At 27.8% G+C, this 19,663-nt stretch overlaps 1 protein-coding gene across 3 annotated transcripts; it reads right to left on the bottom strand.

Moving 5' to 3' along the window:
- Positions 1–99: 99 nt before the first annotated feature.
- On the bottom strand, positions 100–18,561 carry LOC136976808 (centrosomal protein cep57l1-like). Of its 3 annotated transcripts, none has more exons than XM_067272185.1 (7): positions 18,331–18,561; positions 16,898–17,026; positions 14,365–14,798; positions 5,884–6,027; positions 3,950–4,200; positions 2,766–2,910; positions 100–638 (listed from the first exon to the last, which is right to left on the bottom strand). In XM_067272185.1, the coding sequence occupies exons 1-7, from the start codon at positions 18,386–18,388 to the stop codon at positions 393–395; spliced, it is 1,407 nt and encodes a 468-aa protein (XP_067128286.1). In that variant the 5' UTR covers positions 18,389–18,561; the 3' UTR covers positions 100–392. The 3 variants fall into 3 exon arrangements, with proteins under 3 accessions (XP_067128286.1, XP_067128287.1, XP_067128288.1); XM_067272186.1 differs by having other exon boundaries at positions 16,898–17,023; XM_067272187.1 differs by lacking the exon at positions 18,331–18,561 and adding an exon at positions 18,157–18,253 and having other exon boundaries at positions 101–638.
- Positions 18,562–19,663: the final 1,102 nt, after the last annotated feature.

Here is a 19,663-nt window from a genome sequence, read left to right as displayed (position 1 = left end):
TGTATTCTGTCTAATTAAACGTTAACTTCAATGATAAATATTTAAAATTAATTAATATCTGTCTGATAATATAACAAAAAGTTCATTTTATTTTTATACAATTGCAAATATACAAGATCAAATACCAAAATATAAAATAATTAAACCTATTATATAAATATTTAAATGTTTTAAAACATGAACAATGTTTGTAGGATTGTTAAATTCGTATCATTTAGGATTTTAGTACATATATATGTATACAGTATATATTTGTATAACTGAAAAATATAAACACTTTTAGAAGTAGAAAGATACAAAAATTAGTTGCCCATTATTTCTAAAGGAAATACATTTGCTAACTTCTTAAAATTGTATTGAAATTTATGTCATGCAAATTCAATTTAGTTTCATTATTTATTTTTCTTTAAATTCTGTTGAATGTTACGAAGTTCTTGTAAAAGTCTACGATTGGGATTCACGGCAGGATCTTCAGAAAATTCCAGCATCTTCGACACTTTTGTTGAGGTTTGTATTTCTACAGTTTTACTCCTCGGTCTGGTCAAAATTTCCGTTGTAACGTAAACGTGTCCGGGTTTGTCTTTCCTGATGGTGGTGGACTGCGTTCGGTAACGTTTCTGCCTTGTGGTACTTCCCAGCTATTTCACAAAAAAATATATAAGATAGTAAATTAAATATTCAAAACAACATAATTAAATTCAAGTAACTAGTAGACAGGATATTTTAAATGATTTAAATTCATTCAATCAGCACTAATCTATTATTATTACACATAATTATTATAAATTGCTCCTTTTTGTCATTTTAAATTAGTAAAAATAAGATTTATTACATTTCTATTATATTTACTTTATTCAAAATTATTTTCTCACAAATCAATATTTATATTACATTGCATTTAACTAAATAATTTCATAGACAAAAATTCTAGAAAATAAGCATTAAACATTATGATACTAATTAGGCATCTTTAATGACAATATACTTTATATTAATAAGATAACAGAGTAACAGTTTTGAAGCAGGAATACATTTGTATGCGTGTCATATTTTGACTAGTTATCTGTATTAAAGATGAGTGTCAATATATTAATTAACTGTAGAAGTTTGAAATCACTACATTCCCTGAAGAAAAACTTGTCTAGACAGAAATGCAGTAATACTAAGTAATCATTTAAATTGTTATTATCCAACCCTCTGCATGAAAAAAGTGAAACTGTAAGTATGGAAGCATTTATACTTTGAAGCATAACTTCCAAAAGTAATTGATATACCACTTTTATCATAATCATAGAAAAGATGAAGAACTCAAAATATGAACACTAATATTTTTCCAATATATATTTTATGTAAATACAATAGGAAGAGATGCATTGACAGTATTGGAAATTATACTTTGTGAAATAAAGCTTCCATACTGACTTATTTTGCTCTTGTCATTTATATTAAGTAACACAATTTAAAGTTATTTCTGAACACATTGGCAAAAAGACACAAAATGAATTCTAAAAATTAGTATTCTTATCTTTAACCTGTATTCAGATATCCTAAAATATTTATTAAAGTGTTATGTAATAATTTTCAGCTGTCACTAGATGTGTACTCTGTTCTGCTTTATATTCGCATCACTACCAGTTTATGATAAATTCAATTATATTAATGGTTTATCCGTATCTTATTTTCATTAAAATAACACAGATATTTTTAAAATATGCATGCTGTTAACGAAAATAAGGAAACAGATTGATAATTAATATTTTAACTTTTATAAATGGGATGTGACACGAATGCAAATAAGATAGAAAAAAAAATGGTCTATTCATTTATAGAATAATTTATATTATTTTTCTTTTTTTAATTATAATGTAAATTGAAATCATATTTTGTAATATATAATAAGAATAAAATAATATATTCTACAGTCAATAATTATTCTAGTTATAAATATATTATTCTATCTACTCAATAATATGATAAATACATATAATTATTTATTGGTATTAATAATTATAAATGTTTACAAAATTAAGTAAACTTGTGGAATAATACAAAAGATATTTATTATGATATTTAACATTTTTATATTTTATAAAGTTTTAAAATGACACCTAAAAATATAATTTAAATAATAATTGTTTATAAATTTTAATATCAAATTTTAAATATTTATTAAATCATGATGATAAACAGATTAAAATTCCTAAACTATTAAGAAGATAGAAATTATTATTAATAAATTAATGAAGAGAAATGTCATTTAAGTTACAATTGGAAAATTTTGTATATATAATATTCTAGAAACTTGTAAAAATGAATTAAAAAATAATTCTTCAAAAATAATAAGACAAAAAGTTCACACAGATATGAAACTGTGAAGTGCCCTAAAATAAATACAGCATTTTTTTCTTTTTTATATTTGTTATGTCCACAAAAAAGTTTAAAATCAGAAATTCAAATGAGAGTTCACATCTGTGAGTTTTTATTTAAAAAAATCTCAAGTGTTTTTAAATCAAACAAAAGTTTTGTTCTAGTTTTAAAAAAACTATTCAGGTTTTTGAATTACCTTGTAGAACACTCAATGGAAATTCAGATATTTGAATTTCTGATTCAAACTTTCTTAGGTTTGATAATGGGATTAAATAAAAAAGACTCTTATAATCTTGTAGTGTTTGTGTTTCTCCTTAAAAATATAAAATATTTAAAATGCTAATTCAGCAATAAAGTAAAATTTATTATTAAATAAAAGATTAAAAATCTAAACATACCATATATAAAAGTGCAGTCAACTGTTCAATTTGTTTCTTTTTTGAATGAAGTTGATGATTAATATTATTTAATTCTGGCTTCAGTTCTTCAGTTAATTTTTCATTATTAACATCTGATATTAACTTCTGACATCGCTCATAAGATCTACATGTTCAGAAAAAAAAGTTAATTAATGAAAGTGATTTTCATGTAAATTTAACATCAAAACATAAAAATGTTTGTTTATAAATTTATGTTTCCTTTTTAAATTTCAAAAGCATGAATTTAAATTTTTTATAAAATTAAACTAAATACTTAACAAAAATACATGATAAACATTTGTAATGTATTGTTATTTTTTACAATAATACAAATTTATTGGAAAATATATCATTTAAATATCAGGATAAATATTAAATATAAAAATATCACAGTGCACTTTTCACAGTATACTAAACAAAACCAAAAATATTATTAAAATTTCTATCTTTGACATAATTAAATTTTATTCAAAATATATATGAATCTATACTGTAGCATACATCAGAGTTAGAGAAAATAGTGTATATATATACACTACTTTCTCTGAAATATATAGAAGAAAACACCTAAGTTAACTATATAACTTAGATGTTTTCTTCCATAATTTTAAATCTTAAAATCTTATGAAGAGAAAAATATATGGATAATATTTTGAAAATATGATGCAACAATATTAAGAATATATTTAAAAATTATGCTGCATCTTATTTCATATGCAAAGCTATTAAATAATATATTCAATATTACACTTGAATATTAATTTTTTTTATCAATACAGATATTAATGGCAACTTTGTAATATAGTTGATGTAAGAAAATTAAAAACTAAAAAACAAATATATATGTAAGGAAGACTTGTATTAAATATTATTCAATACTTAAAATGATAAAGTGTAAAAGGTTTATTATACTATAAATTCAAAATTTTAATTATTTAACTGATATTTTTGCATTCATAAGCCACAATAAATTCATTCTTTGTTCCTGACCATAAAATATTATCAAGTATACTTGTAAAAGGAAATGTACTTGTAGCTATTGATTTAAAATTATCATCAGAATACAAATTTTTATTCTCTAAAATGTAGTATCTCCATAAATTATTTTTCTATTAATTATAAAAATATGCAAACTACTCTATATATTTTAAATTATTACTCACTCTATCAATTCACATTTTTCTTCTTCTAATTGTGCAATCACATCTCTGATGTCTTGTCTTAATGAATTTAATCCTTTTCCATACTTTTTAGCAAATTTATCAATGTTGGCCAAAGCTGACTGTGTGTGTAGCCAATAACTTTTCACAATTTCAGTATCATTTTGAGAACCAGGAAGTTTTATGTTATAAGTTTTTAACAGTGCTAAAACATGTTGTATATTTGCTGGCAATGAATAACTTTTTGATGCACTCTAAATAAACAAAAATTAAAATTTATTAATTCAAGATAAAGTGTTATATAATAAAGTATATTTTAAACAATATGTCTGGTAATAGTCCAGTATGTGTGTTAAATTTAGAAATATGTTTATTCTAAAGTTGAATTTATATTTTATACATCTTTTCTAAAACATTTAAAAAGTAATGTTTTTTGCTTAAAAGTTACAATTCAATTAAAACTATATTTAAAAAATCAAATTTACTTATTAAAATAAGTATAAATTATACTGTAATAATTAAATTACTAACTAAAGATTTATATTTAACAAGTTTTAATGTATTACAGTCATAATTTTTTCCCTGATGAACAAAGTTTTATCAGATAATTCTATCAAACACAATCTACAAGTGTAACTGTTTCAACTCCATGCAAGTGCTACGTGATACTCATCAAAGTAATAATATAGTGCATCTAATTTACACTATATCATTGTCGCAGTGATTAAATTAATAAAAATATAAAAAACGAATTATTAAATGAAATGACATCTTATTTTACAACATAAATCAATCAAAAAATAAGAAGACTTTTACTTTTTTTTATTACTACTGAAGAAAATCTCAAAATTAAAATTAAGAATAAAACAAAAACTGTTGTAAAAATTGTCTGCTAAATAAAAAAAGATATACTGTATTTATTTAAACAGTTTGTTTGGATAAGGAATTACAAAGAAATAAAATTTGGATAAGTCTACTTAAAAGTATTAAACTTATGAAATGGTTTTAATTCCTTTTTTTCAAATTCTTTCAAAACTTTAACTCAGCACTAAAAACTTTAAAAATTTTTTATTTTTTAAAAACAATAATTAAAAATTTTGCATATTTTGATTCTATTAAAAAGTAAGAAATAATAATTTTGAAATACTAAACTATCATATGCAAGATTTGTAAATATTATATATTTAATTTACTAAACCCTATTGAAATAATTCTCATTTCCAATATAAGATCTTTAAACAGAAAATAAGAGATTATATTTTAATGTTATTATTTAATGTAACAATTCTTACTCAAATCCAATTTAAAGCATTACAAATGTTAATTAATTACAGCATCTAGCCAAACATTTGTGCATTCAAGAATATGTTCTCTAAAATAATTTGTATTTTTAAATTTATCTTGTAATGAAATTCACTTAATTTTTGAAAATTCCCTTGCATTTTCACTTTATTAAAATCAAATCCTAAACTTAATATTTCTGTGAAAATTTCATGTCAAATTTGTTTTCCAAATCATATTATTATGAAAAGTACTTCATGTAAATGAATTGTTGTCGACTGAAGTGTTGCTTTAAGTGAAAATAAGTTAATGTCAAGTTATTTGTTTTTAGTTAAAATTTAATAATTGAAAATTTATGAAATTTTCTGTTTGTTCAATCTTTATTTATTGTCTTGCTTATCTTATTCATTTTTCTATCAATACTTTTTTCTGGTTCTTCATTTTCTTACAAGAACATAGAATAAATACTATGTTATATAAATAAATTAACATCATACGTTTATATGTAGTACAGAATTAACAAAAATATTGAAAACAGAAAAGCAATTGAACAAAATTTTTCATTAAATTATGAAATTAAACTGGTATTTTCAGTCACTGAACATTATCAACAACTATAACAATCTAAGATGCAATTAAATAATATAAATACTCACTTTTCCTAAAATGAAAGGCACATTAATACTTTCACGAGCCCTAATTTTACTTGCTTTGCCAACTGACTTACTATAGGGATGTCTTGATAGTTTTTTCTTTCCTTTATTTATATCTAATAATATCTTTGATATCATATTTTCTGACTGAAAATAAAACATTTTAAATTACTATTTTAAAATATTTATTTTTATTTATTAAATAATTAAAAATTTGTCTTTTTTATAGTTAATCATTTTCCAATCATGTTATTTTTATTAAAAAGTAAAGTTTATAAAGTCATATGTAATACAGAATATATGCTATGGTTCCCTATAAACTGATGAAAACTAAAGTTAATACGTAAAAGACACAAACTTAAACTCTGTTTCATATAGAAACATTTATTCTTATTCAATTTAAAGATTTGTTATACAAGATGTAAATATATTAAAGAGCAAATATTGTTAAATTACCAAAATACTGTAATTCAAAATTGCCAATGACAATATTCAGTAGACAAAAAGAAATGGCAGTAATATTAGTATTGTGATCAATGACAACAAGAAGAAAAGACAGAATTGCTATCAAATGTTATGATGATTAAAATTTAGAGTCTTTTCATTATTGTACAATAGGAAAAATTCATTTCATTCAAACATATATATATTTTTAAATTATTGTGCTAATTAAAAATTTCATTCATTTACAAACCAACCTAACAAATTTTAAAAAAGACTAAGATTTCATTGACTATTATTGTTTTATTTTAAATAGTAAATCTATTGTTTTGGATTAAATAATCAAAGGCAGATTCAATAAATATGGTTAGAGAAGCACTGCTAAAAAATAACATAGCCCTTTACCAATAATATTCTGTGCCAGGTGGCATTTGGGTCCACTATGCAGTTTATAAAATGGTGACACTCGTATCAAATTGCACCACAATTAAGCAGCAAGCTGTTATTTGATTTTTGACAGAAGGCATTACGCTTACAAATTAGTAAAGATCTATTACAGGTTGTTGCTGTAAAAAGCTTTCAAGTGAATTCAAATGTTCAAGAGCAAACAAACATAAACAATGACTGACATAGACTTTTGAACCCAAGCTTCTTATAGCAACATGTGCAACTCTCCACACTGTGCAAACATCCAACAGATCTCACTACGACTATTACCTCTTGCTTTCAAAACTCAAACAGTTCACTGTTCAATTCTGGTGCAGTTTGTTATGGGCAATGTCATTTTGTAAACTATGTGGTGAATGCATCTGGCAGGACAACTGTTGGTACAGAGCATTTCCATGTACTCTTTTACTATTAATAGTCTCAACCTTTTATGCTATGTTATTTTTCTTTAACTTCTTATTTCTTGAATCTAAATTATATATATGTAAACTAGCAATGTAATATTAAATGATCTTAACACAATATTGTCAAACTGAGAATATTCTTAACTTTGTTTCTTGCCACTATTGCACAAAAGGAGAAATAATGAATAATTAGACTTTCCATATTTAATACTGATATTAAAATACCCTTAAAAAAAATTAATATTACAAGCTATAAGCATTTGATTTATAACACACTAAACATTTTTAAAACCACTAATTCAGTTTGAATTATATACTGTAAATAAATTTTAAAGTCATGTTTAGATAAATTTTTCTATATAAAATATATAAAAAGCATATTCAACTTTATTGCAGTTGTTATTTATTTCTGATAATGTATAATAATTTAAAATTTTTGTAATTAAACAACACAATATAAAATTAAAATTTTCAATTAGTATATTAAAAAAACTGCAATGTGCAATTCTATTTTCTAACTTCATAATTTTTCTAATGAAAATATATTGTTCCTACTGTGAATGTATTCATAATAGTTCAGAATTGATTAATGGAAAAAAACTCATCTAAGCTCAATGTAAAAGCCAAAAGAAAACAATATTTGAATAAAACTATAGTTTAATTAAGTTTTATTAGATATTAACCTTTTTTTTTTAATTAACTAAGATAAATTATGTTGGCTTTTTTACGTAGTACAGCTCTTATTACAGATTTACTACATAAAGAGAAACTACATCCTTTGGATAATAGATGTGGCTCATCTTTTGTTATAAAACAAGACATATCAAAAATATGATCTTATCTCTCTAAAGTAGAAACAACTAAGCACTTATTTAATACAAAATGTTATTTAGAAATTTATGACATTTGTCTATTTAAATTTAAAAGTGTGATCATTCAATTTCGTATAAGATATGGTAATTGAATTCTGTCTTAATACTATGAAGCTGAAGGCAATGAATTGAGTCAGTGTTATGGTTATTTCTTTTCTTTAGAGAATAATGATTCAAATTTTTATTTTTATTACAACTTTAAAATTTTTATGCATGTATCTCATAAAATTCTAATATTACCACTAATGCAGACACAGTAAACAATTTAAGCTTAAGGAATAATCTATATATATAATCGAAACGAGTTGATGATGATGATAATAATAATAATAATAACTCTCCCGTGGTCACCACCTGGTCGTGGTGGGAGAGCCCAGTAATTTTACTGATCCATAGGGCAATGCGGGCTGGAGAATAAGCTCCTGGTAGGGACACCCATGCCAGTAAGGTCTATGGGGAAAAATGAAGCTAAGAGTGACCACACCCACATTCTGTGGAGATATTTACTATGGTGATAACTAGATCAAAGTGTGATACCAGCTCGAACGTCGCCCGGGTTAACAAGGTCCGCGTTCGTGGGTTAGGCAGAGGCTCACGTTCGAAAAACAGGTCACAGTCTCCCTTGGTTACTGGTGGCGAAAGCAGCACCGGCCCAAGCATGGCTACTGCAATGCCCTCAACAGATGTGAGGAACCAACCCAGCCTTGGTGTTTCTGTGGCAATGCATCCACAGACCACAAAGGCTGGAAAACCACGCCAACGGATGAAATGGACAGTAGAAATGAACGAGTTTATAATCCGTAATTATTACACCATCACAAAACTCGAAACACACATGACAGCATACAGACAACAACTACACCATAGATTCACACAACAGTATCCTCATCTCACTGTCACCGAACAAAGGGTTGTTGATCAAAAAAGAACAATTATACACAACAACCTTATTCCACAAACAACACTTGAACTTATCAAACAACAGGTTGCTGATCAAATACATCAACAGACAGAAACATCTAACATTAATGAAGATCATATAACCTGTCAGAATAATCCAGCAACAAGCATTGATAATAACACACATACAACAATTACCACTAATGATACTACAGACACTTCCTCATCCATCACTGATAACATAGACATGGATTTAGTTAATACGCTCTCACTTATATTTCAGGAAACACTTACTAAATATACAGGTACAGATCCCACACAACGACCACGAATACCAAAAATCAACACGTCAAAAGAAGTAGGAAAAACACTAAATTATGTAAACACTCACTTACTACCACACTACATTCATTCAATTTCTACACTCGCAGACATTCATACATTAGTTTATGCTGGGGCAGTCACAGTTGTGACACACCATGGACTGAAAGTACAATCACAGACAAATACACAGAAAACACAATTCTATCACAAGCCTGCCTGGCAGAGAAGAATAGAAACACAAATAAATGACATTAGACAGCAATTAGGCAGGCTGACACAATACACTAAAAACAACATAACACTCAAATTAAGGAAACAGCTCAAAAACATTTTCAAGAAAATAAAAACACACACAAAACAGAACATCACAACACACACATTACAGAATACATTGATACACTAAAGCAAAAACTTGCTGCCAAAGCACGTAGACTCAAACGATACAAAACATGTACACTGCGAAAACAACAAAATAAATTATTTACAAACAATGAAAAACTCTTTTACAGACAAATTAATAACAAAGCAAACACTGATATACAGCACAGTGGCACACCAACAGAAGAAGAACTCGCAACATATTGGTCTTCTCTTTGGTCCAGGGCTGTCACGCACAATGCTGAAGCAGGCTGGATCGAGGAGGAGAACAGAAACTTGCACAACATACCAACTATGCCCTGTGCTGAAATAAGCATACATGATTTCCAATACACTGTTAACAGAACACACAACTGCAAGACACCTGGTGTAGACAACATTCACAATTTCTGGTACAAAAAGTTTACATCACTGCACCAGGAACTAGTTAAACACCTAACACACATCATCATCAATCCACAAGACATGCCAAAATTTCTTACTCAGGGCATCACCTACATGAAACCTAAAAACAACAATACCACAGACCCCACACAATACAGACCAATTACATGTCTTCCAACACTCTACAAATTATTGACATCCTGTATCGCAAACAAAATATACAAACATATTGAAGAACACGACATTCTAACGGAACAACAAAAAGGTTGCCGTAGAAATCACAGGGAATGCAAAGAACAGCTACTCATAGATTCAGTCATTCTACGGCAAGCACACAAACAACACAGAAACATACACATGGCATATATAGACTACAGAAAAGCATTCGACAGTGTTCCACATAGTTGGCTGCTACATATTCTACACATGTACAAAATACATCCGTCACTCATTGCATTCTTTCAAAACACTATGCAGCACTGGAGAACAACACTACATCTCAGGGTTAGTAACACTTCCATACAAACAAACCAAATTTTTATTAGGCGAGGAATTTTTCAAGGAGATTCCTTGAGTCCTCTCTGGTTCTGCTTGGCCCTGAACCCAACATGTTAAACAACACGCAATATGGTTACAATATCAGACACGAAAAAACAACACAGTTTACACTGTCACATCTCATGTACATGGATGACATAAAACTTTATGCATCCACACAAAAACAACTTCATCAACTCCTACAAATCACACAGTCATACACCAACGGACATACAAATGGAATTTGGCCTAGATAAATGCAAAACACTTCACATAAAAAAAGGAATCCTGAAGAAAGAAGATTTTGCACTTGGAAATGGAGACATTATTGAATCCATGGAAGAGGGTGAGTTCTATAAGTATTTAGGATTCCAACAGGCCAAACTAACAGAACATACACAAATAAAGCAAAGATTAATTAAAGAATACCAAAGTAGGTTAAATGCTATTCTCAGAACACAGTTAAATGCAAAACACACAGTTAAAGCAATAAACACATATGTCATTCCAGTACTCACATATTCTTTTGGAGTTATACATTGGACTCACACAGATCTTGAGCAACTCCAAAGGAAAACAAGAACAACACTTACTAAGCATAAACAACATCATCCTAAATCCGCCACAGAAAGATTAACCCTTCCACGTAAAGATGGCGGACGTGGCCTGATTGACATAGTTAACCTTCACTACAAACAAATACAGTCGCTGCGAGAGTTTTTCTATAAAAAACAAGAAACATCACAATTACATAAAGCAGTAACTCTAGCAGACTCTAATAACACACCATTAAATTTACACTCGCATCATATGGACACAACACAACATATAAAAAGCATAGACACCATTAAGCAATCGTGGGCTCGAAAGGCACTCCATGGCAGGCATCCTTATGATCTGGCCCAGGATTTTGTTGACAAAACTGCGTCAAACAGCTGGCTAGCTCGGGATGCCTCTTTGGGGAGACGGAAGGATTCATGATCGCCATACAGGATCAGGTTATAAATACTAAAAACTACAGAAAACACATACTCAAAGATGCGACACTCACAAATGACACATGCAGAAAATGTCACATCATGCCAGAAACTATACAACACATCACCTCTGGTTGCAAGCTCTTTGCACAGACAGATTATTTACACAGACATAATCAAGTAGCAAATATAATACACCAAGAGCTTGCAAAGAAACACAAATTAGTAGACATCCACGAACCATACTACAAATACATTCCACAGACAGTATTGGAAAACAACACGCACAAAATGTACTATGACAGAGCCATAATCACAGATAAAACAATTTACCACAACAGACCAGACATCACACTCATTGACAACACAATAAAATCACATACATTATAGACATATCCATTCCAAACATTAACAATATACAAAACGCATGCACTGAAAAATTTAGCAAGTACACAGAACTCGCCCAGGAAATAGGGCATCTGTGGAGGATGGATAGGGTGCTTATTGTACCTGTTGTTCTCTCCTCTACAGGTGTCATACCACACACACCACACAAAAGCCTGGGCACATTAGAATTGAATAGAAACACATACATCACACTACAGAAGGCCACTATATTGAATACATGTCATATTGTGAGAAAATTCCTGAATACAGACACACACACTGATACACTTCTTTAATTTCTGTTTTGGTTACTATGCCTTGACTTTGGTCCGGCATAGTACACAGCCACCGGTGTTAACCGAGTATCTCTCACTTAACCCAACACAATAATAATAATAATAATAATCAGTGCAGAGCCCAAACTGTTAGGAGTTGAAAGTTGAAATTTGGTACACAGTTAGGGTATGTCACGAGAACGCACACTAAGAAGGGATTTTTCGAAATTCCTCCCCACGGGGGAGAGGGACAGGATTAAGGCTTAACACTTCCATCAACAATGGAAGTGTTAAGTAACAATGGAAGTATCAAGTAACAATGAAAGTGTTAAGTAACAATGGAAATGTCAACAATGGAAGTGTTACGTAACAATGGAATTGTTAAGAGAAAGCGATGTGCAAGACGCAGATGCAGTTTTTTCGTTTTTGCGGGAAATCGAACATATTTTTAGACCCATCTAAAAATTCTCTAATTAGTCTGGAAACAGGGGACCCAATTCTTGCATTCTGTGAAAATGGGTAAGGTTGACTGTAACTTAATAATCTTAATTTTCGCTAAAACGGTTAGGAGTTGAAAGTTGAAATTTGGCACACAGTTCGGGTACCAAATTTAAGTACCAAAGCGGTAAGTAACAATGATAGTGTTAAGTAATAATGGATGTGTCAACAATGGAAGTGTTAAGTAACAATGAAGAACAAGAGAAAGCGATGGGCAAGATTTACGGGCTCTGGAAAAAAAAGAATAAAGAAAAAGAGTAATATGTTAGAACATATTCGATTTTCAAATTTAAACAGATTAGTTCGGTTTTTCTCAACCTTTCTTCTTTAGAACATTCGATGAAAATCGAACGATATGATCAAAACACGTCATGAAAATCAAACAATATTAGAACATTCAATTTTCAAATTTGACCTTTCTTTAGAAATACTTAGTTCGTTGATGAAATTACTCTATCTTTGTGACTATAATGTAATAATCTCAATCTTCACTATCGCTACTTTTGCCCAAGCAACGCCGGGCCTACCTGCTAGTATAATAATATTTAGTATAAAACAGAAATTATTACCAAATAGTTATGTATATGTAGTTATGCATAATTTTATTTATATTCATAGCATTTCAACTGAGATGAAGTCTTCTATTAATATTTTTAAGTTATAATAATTTAACAATGATAATAAAATGAAGCAATAATATAGTATGCGTTATAAAACAAAAGTTATTGCACTTCATTTGTTACTATTTATACTATTTATTTAATATTTTTTTATAGTTTATAACAATATAAATAAACACAAAGTTATTCAATGCATAAAAAAAATATTCAGTTGTTTGCTGTTAATAAGATTTTATTAAAATTTTCATAACTTTGATGTAATTAATTTAAGTATGAATTTTATAATTTAATGATTCATAATTCTTCCTTAAATTTATGAATGTGTTGCTACAATATGCAAACTAAAAATCTGTTGTTTTTCAGTTCTAAACAATTATTTCATAATAAGCTATAGCTATATTTTTTGCAAAAATCAGTTCAAAAGATCTAAGTAATTCATATCTGCAATAATATAATGTGTGTTATGAATAAAATAAATGAAAAAATTGAAGTTAGACCTAGAAGAAAGTTTTCAATTATTTCTGAGTAAAAAAATTACATCTTGACTCAATCCACAGCTTTTAGCAATATAATATGAAGCCACATTCATTTAGCCATCGTAAACCAGTAATTCAAAATTCACATTTTTAAACTAATTACTAATTTCATACAATTTAAAAGCAAATGGGGTTGACTGTACTGGTGCCTGCCAGTAAGCCAAAACTTGATTCTCTAGTGCTTGTAAACAATCTATTCCCAATACATAAAGAAATCTACAGTACTATCAAAAAGCTTGAACCAAATTAAACCAATGAATCGATCAAACAATTTAAAAGCAAATGATCTCATTTTGATATGACTTATTTGATGATAAAAGTTCATGCAAGTTCATAACAGGAAGATTGTGTAGCTTCTGCTTGTCTGTATAGATTTTAAATACTTTTCTATATTTTGTAAATATTTAAAAATACATATAAAGAAATCAAATTTTTATTTAACAAGTTTAATTCGACTAAATTGTTAATGAATTCAATAATATAGAAAAAAAGCATTTTCCTTACTTCTTTTGTCGGATGTCTCTTTTTCAATTTTTGTGCATCTATATTTGAACTTTCAGCAAGTGAGCTAGATAAAAATCCTTCTGCAGTATCTTTTGTTATTTCATTATCTGATGACAATACTTCTTTTGGGTAATATTTTTCTAGTTTATGCAATTTAGGAATATCTTTTAACACATCACTTTTCTTAACTCTATCCTTTTCACTTTCTTTATCAGAAGAATTTCTAAACAGTTCTGGTGATTTTGATACAGTTCTTCTTGAATAATATTTACTTACATAAGATTCATTAGGTGAATGTGCAATCTTTACCTCTGTAATATTTTCATCTTCAGCAGTTTTATTAAGAAAGGGTGCTAAACAATTTCGAAGATGACGTAATTGTAGTTCTAACAACTTGCAACGTGATTCTGATGATGATACTTGGTTCTTTAGAGCTAAAAATGTATGTATATATATATATATAAAATAATAATAATAAATAAATACTCTTTCAAATTTAACTAATATATACATATGTACTAATAAGTAAAATACATAACTAATTTTAGATACTATTTAGATTGACTGTAGACTGTTAGTTTTATTAAAATATTTCTATTTATTTTTAAAATAGTTTCAAATTACATTATTTTGAATTAATTACTTAATCAAGAAGTACATTTAATATATTAGAACACTTTACAATTCAATAAAAAAAAATTTACTTTATAGATGATTTTTCATAAAAATAAATCCTGCTTGTATAGTTTGGATTTTTTTTCAGTCCTTTTAATTTCATTGTATATTGTATAAGTATCTTATATTTTAAGTACTCTTTTATATTTTCTATTAAACATTTTATTAACATACAAATAGTTATTTATTAAATACACAAATTGATAATTATATTTTTGCATTAAGAATACCAAATTTTTGAAATTGTAAATATTTTATCTGCAAACATGTTATTAAACAAAATTTCTACTTGTAATAGTATATTATTATAATATTTTTCAGTGGTCAAATAAAGCCATTTAACAAGTGTGTTGAAATGAAATTTTAATGAAAAAAGTTTGCTAAAATGAGTTTTCATTGAAAAATCATTTGCCAAAACAAAGTTTATTGCTCAAATGAAGTAAATGAAAGAAAAATTATTTAACCAGAAATAGAACAAAGTTTGTGATAGTTTTTGCGAAAATCGATTTAATACAGAAAAAAAATTTTAGAAGCAAACTGTTAATTATGAACTATGAGAATAATATGGTTCTAATAATGTTTTTAAGTTAGAAAAACATACATACATATTCAATTAATACATTATAAATTCTTGTGTATCATATTTATCTAACCATTTCATGTCATAAAAATGTGTGGATAATAATATCGATCAAAAACTGTTTCCATAATTTTACTGTTTTTAAATGACATCAAATAATAAAAATATTTTAACAACTTAAAAAAAATTACATATATTATTGTTTAAATTAGTACTGTAATTTCATAACATATTACAGTTTCATTCTATCTATTTGTCACAACTAAATTCTATATTGCACTTCTACATACACAATGTAATTTATATTTGCATTCAATCTTTAAAAAGTCAACATACATAATCATATTGAAGTGTCAAATAATGAAGTGGATAATGAATAAAAAGTGTAATATGTTTTCAAGATACAAAATAACAGATTGATCTCTTAGTGTTCTATTAGCAGAAAGAAGTCTCTACTCTTACAAACAATAAATAAAAAAATAAAAATGTGTATGTCATTCAACTTCAGTGTAATTTAATCATTATATTTTAAGTGAATTATTACAAAACAATGATATTTTCTTATAAACTTCAGATTCATTGTGCAAATAGTATCTAATATACTGAATATTGACAATATACAATTATATAAAGCAGAATTAAATTCTTAAGGAGAATAAAAAAAAGAATTTATTTTATTAATAAAAGCTAACAATTTATAATCTATATCATTTATAGATCATAATTTTTTAAATTTAAATACTTCATAAAATTTTATCATGATATTATGAAGTACTGCTTCCTTTTCTTAATATGGTTTCAGTATCCTAGTTTAATATGAGACATTACGAATCATTTCTTTGTCGTCTCCCAAACACTATAAAGTGCAGACACTCGGACACTTGGCAATCTTCATCTTAAGTTTATTTCAGTTGATACATGCACCTGTGTTTTGTGCAAGTTTCGAGCTTCTTAAGGCCCTCCTCAACCAACTTGCATTTTTTCCACGTATCCATTATCCTCACTATTAGTCGTAATCATTTCTTTGTGTTAATACGATAATTATATAATTGTATAATTTACACCTTTATATAAAGCACAGCAAATAATATAGCTTACTAAAAGTTGCATTTGAAGAATACATCCTTTAATTTAAATAATGCTTTACTGTATTTAATTTTTTATAATAGCTATTTTATAAGTAACCTGTAATATGGCTATTATAAATGAAGAATATTTTTACACTCTGTAAAAAAGCTAAAATTTAACGTGATGTAAGTTAATGATGAAATTACTTACCTATTAGTGTTTGAACTTCAGCATCTTTCTTAGAAGAAAAGTAATTATAATTTTCTTTAGCTTGTTGTTTTTCTGATTCTAATTGACACATTTTATTATATACTTTTCTTAATGCTTTAACAACACCTGCTAAATAATTAAAAATTAACAATTTATAACCCATATCAAGTATAAATCATAATTATAAAATTTAAATAATTTATGAGAGTTTTGTTTGTTCTCAATCAGAATATATGAGTAAAATGACTTGCAAAAGTACTTTTTATAAATTACAGTCATCCTCACTAAATATTAAAGATGAAAAATCTTAGGTTAATAAAAAAGTTTAAAAAAAACCACAAATTTACAATGAGTTCCTAAATATGACAAAAATTGACATTTTTTTATCCTTAATATTTTTATTCATAATAAAAATATATATTCTAATCTTAGATATATGAATCAAGTATTAACCATATTGTCTTTTTTTCCTCTGTTTTAAAATATCGATGTGATAAACACATCAGTATTTTAAAGTATTTATGTTTTCAGTTCACAATTTCACTGCAAACCTAGATAATTTTCTAATAGAAGTTTGTTCTGTCAACCCTTGCAATTCTACATTGCATAAGATCAGTACAGCTATTCAAAAATTCCCAAATGTTTGGAATATCAACTACAGCAAACTTTACAAACTAAAAATGTTTATATTGCATAAGGCACGTTGCCTAGTAAATTGGTTTCAATACAGCCAAATACACAAATCGACGACATAGGTGTTTCATTTGAAACAGACTATTATTTGCTTATTCAATTGTATTAAAGCCACTTTACTAAGCATTATGCCTATAGATACATGCAAACTTCCTTTCTGAAGGACTTTTTTTTTTTTTTTAACTCTTTTTGCCCTGTGGGCACTAAGAGGGCCTCTTTTAGTAGGCCAATTATGGGTTCGGCCAGGTCCACAATGGGGCGACTGGGTGGTGAGGAACGGGGCCCGACATATCCGAACAGACCACCCCCCGAAAAATTCCTGGGGATTTCTCGACCCGTTTGGATTCGATCCCGGGTCCACCAGAGCGGTAGGCTGCCACCTTGACCGCTCGGCCATCCGGCCCTTTCTGAAGGACTGTCTTTTATATACGGTAGACTCTTGCTAATCCAGCATACCTCATTAAATATCTTTCTCTTATTCATGTTTATTATTTAAAAAAAAAAAAAATACATATAGTAAACTTGTAGCAGTAACTTTAATAATAAATAATTACACTTGTAATTACTGTATGTATAATTTCAAAATAACAAAATACAGCTCTAAAAAGAATCAGTACGTAAAAGCAACATGCCACGTGTCTTTCATTGCCTTTAGTTCTATACTCAGTAATCCGGCATTCCTGTCGGAATGGCCGTATTATCAAAAGTCTAACTGCCTTTATGAAAGAACCTTTACTCACGTTCTCCCTTCGTCATTGTCATTCCTGGAATGTATTTTAAATCCCTTTCCTTTTCCATAATACTTTAATATTCTTCGATGTAAATATAATTTATGCTTTGAAACCTAACTGACATTTATTGTTTGTTGTATTTATCGTCTTTTAAATTGTTTAAAGTTGCCCGGCGACAATCGGATTCTTTCCACAGCGCCCTCTACCTACATTTTAAAAATATAAGAACAAAATATTTAAATTTAAAATAAGTTTAAGTGTTATTCCTAAATTATAAAATTAAATATTTAAATTTGTTTTGCTTTTAATTATTTATAAAATATAAAAGCTTCATTCTAGTCTAAATAAAATATCTCAATAATTTTTTTTTTTACTTTTTACTCCTTCCGCCCTTCCTTCTTCCTTCTTCCATCGTCTCAAAACTAGTGAACAAAGCAAACGTGCAATACGGCCTCTATCAGCGCTAATCCCAAACAAATCGCACATAAAATAAGTTTGCTAAAATGACCTGACGCTTTCCCGTCACGTATCTAATTTTGCGTCTTGCCAGTTCGGCAACCAGCTCATGTCGTTTCCTTAGAAAATTCATAACATTTGCCCGTGATTCATGGAATTTCTTTAATTTTTCTAGCATATAAAAGTCTGTCTTCTGGTAATGTAGTACTATATTATATTGGAACACCTTCAAGTGCATTCCGACACAGGATTAACGAACACGAAAGAGATGTTTCGGCAAAAAGAAATTACACTAAATTGAAAAAACTGATTATACATCAAAGTTTTTATCTACAGAGGATAACGGGTTCCTTCATATGCAGTACAGACAACAAAGAGCATGTTATGTCTGTTCGAAACCTTGTTCATCTTCTAAAATAAGCCTCTAAACTAACCTACCATCTCCAGAATATCGTTTCCCCTTTATACCAGGCCTGCTCCTGATTCCCGTTTTATTGCGTTTTTTTAAATGTTTTAATTTTTTAATATAATTTTTATTTATTTATAGTAATAAACAAATGAAAGTAACAAATCCTATTCGCGTGTTTTACCTCTATACAAAGTGATGAAAACAAACATTGATTTTCACTGTTCTGATTTTTGTACGTGAACTGAATCAATACGTTTGGTCTGGTCATTTCTCGAACGATAAATATAATATTCTGTAAAAGTAAATCATCTGAAATTTATGTTAGGTCTATTAATTAACTAAAATTATGTAGTAGAAGGTTAATATTATCAATTACGACAATAAACATACTCTCGATGCTTATAGAGTAAAATCGAACTAAACTGGATCCTGTATAAAACAGAAACTTGCCTAAATAAAAAAGTCTGGCCACACTCC

The sequence above is a fragment of the Centruroides vittatus genome, unplaced genomic scaffold (assembly GCF_030686945.1).
Source record: "Centruroides vittatus isolate TY-2023 unplaced genomic scaffold, ASM3068694v2 contig_425, whole genome shotgun sequence".
Classification (NCBI taxonomy): Eukaryota; Metazoa; Arthropoda; class Arachnida; order Scorpiones; family Buthidae; genus Centruroides; species Centruroides vittatus.
This window is presented reverse-complemented; position numbering and strand designations above follow the sequence as displayed.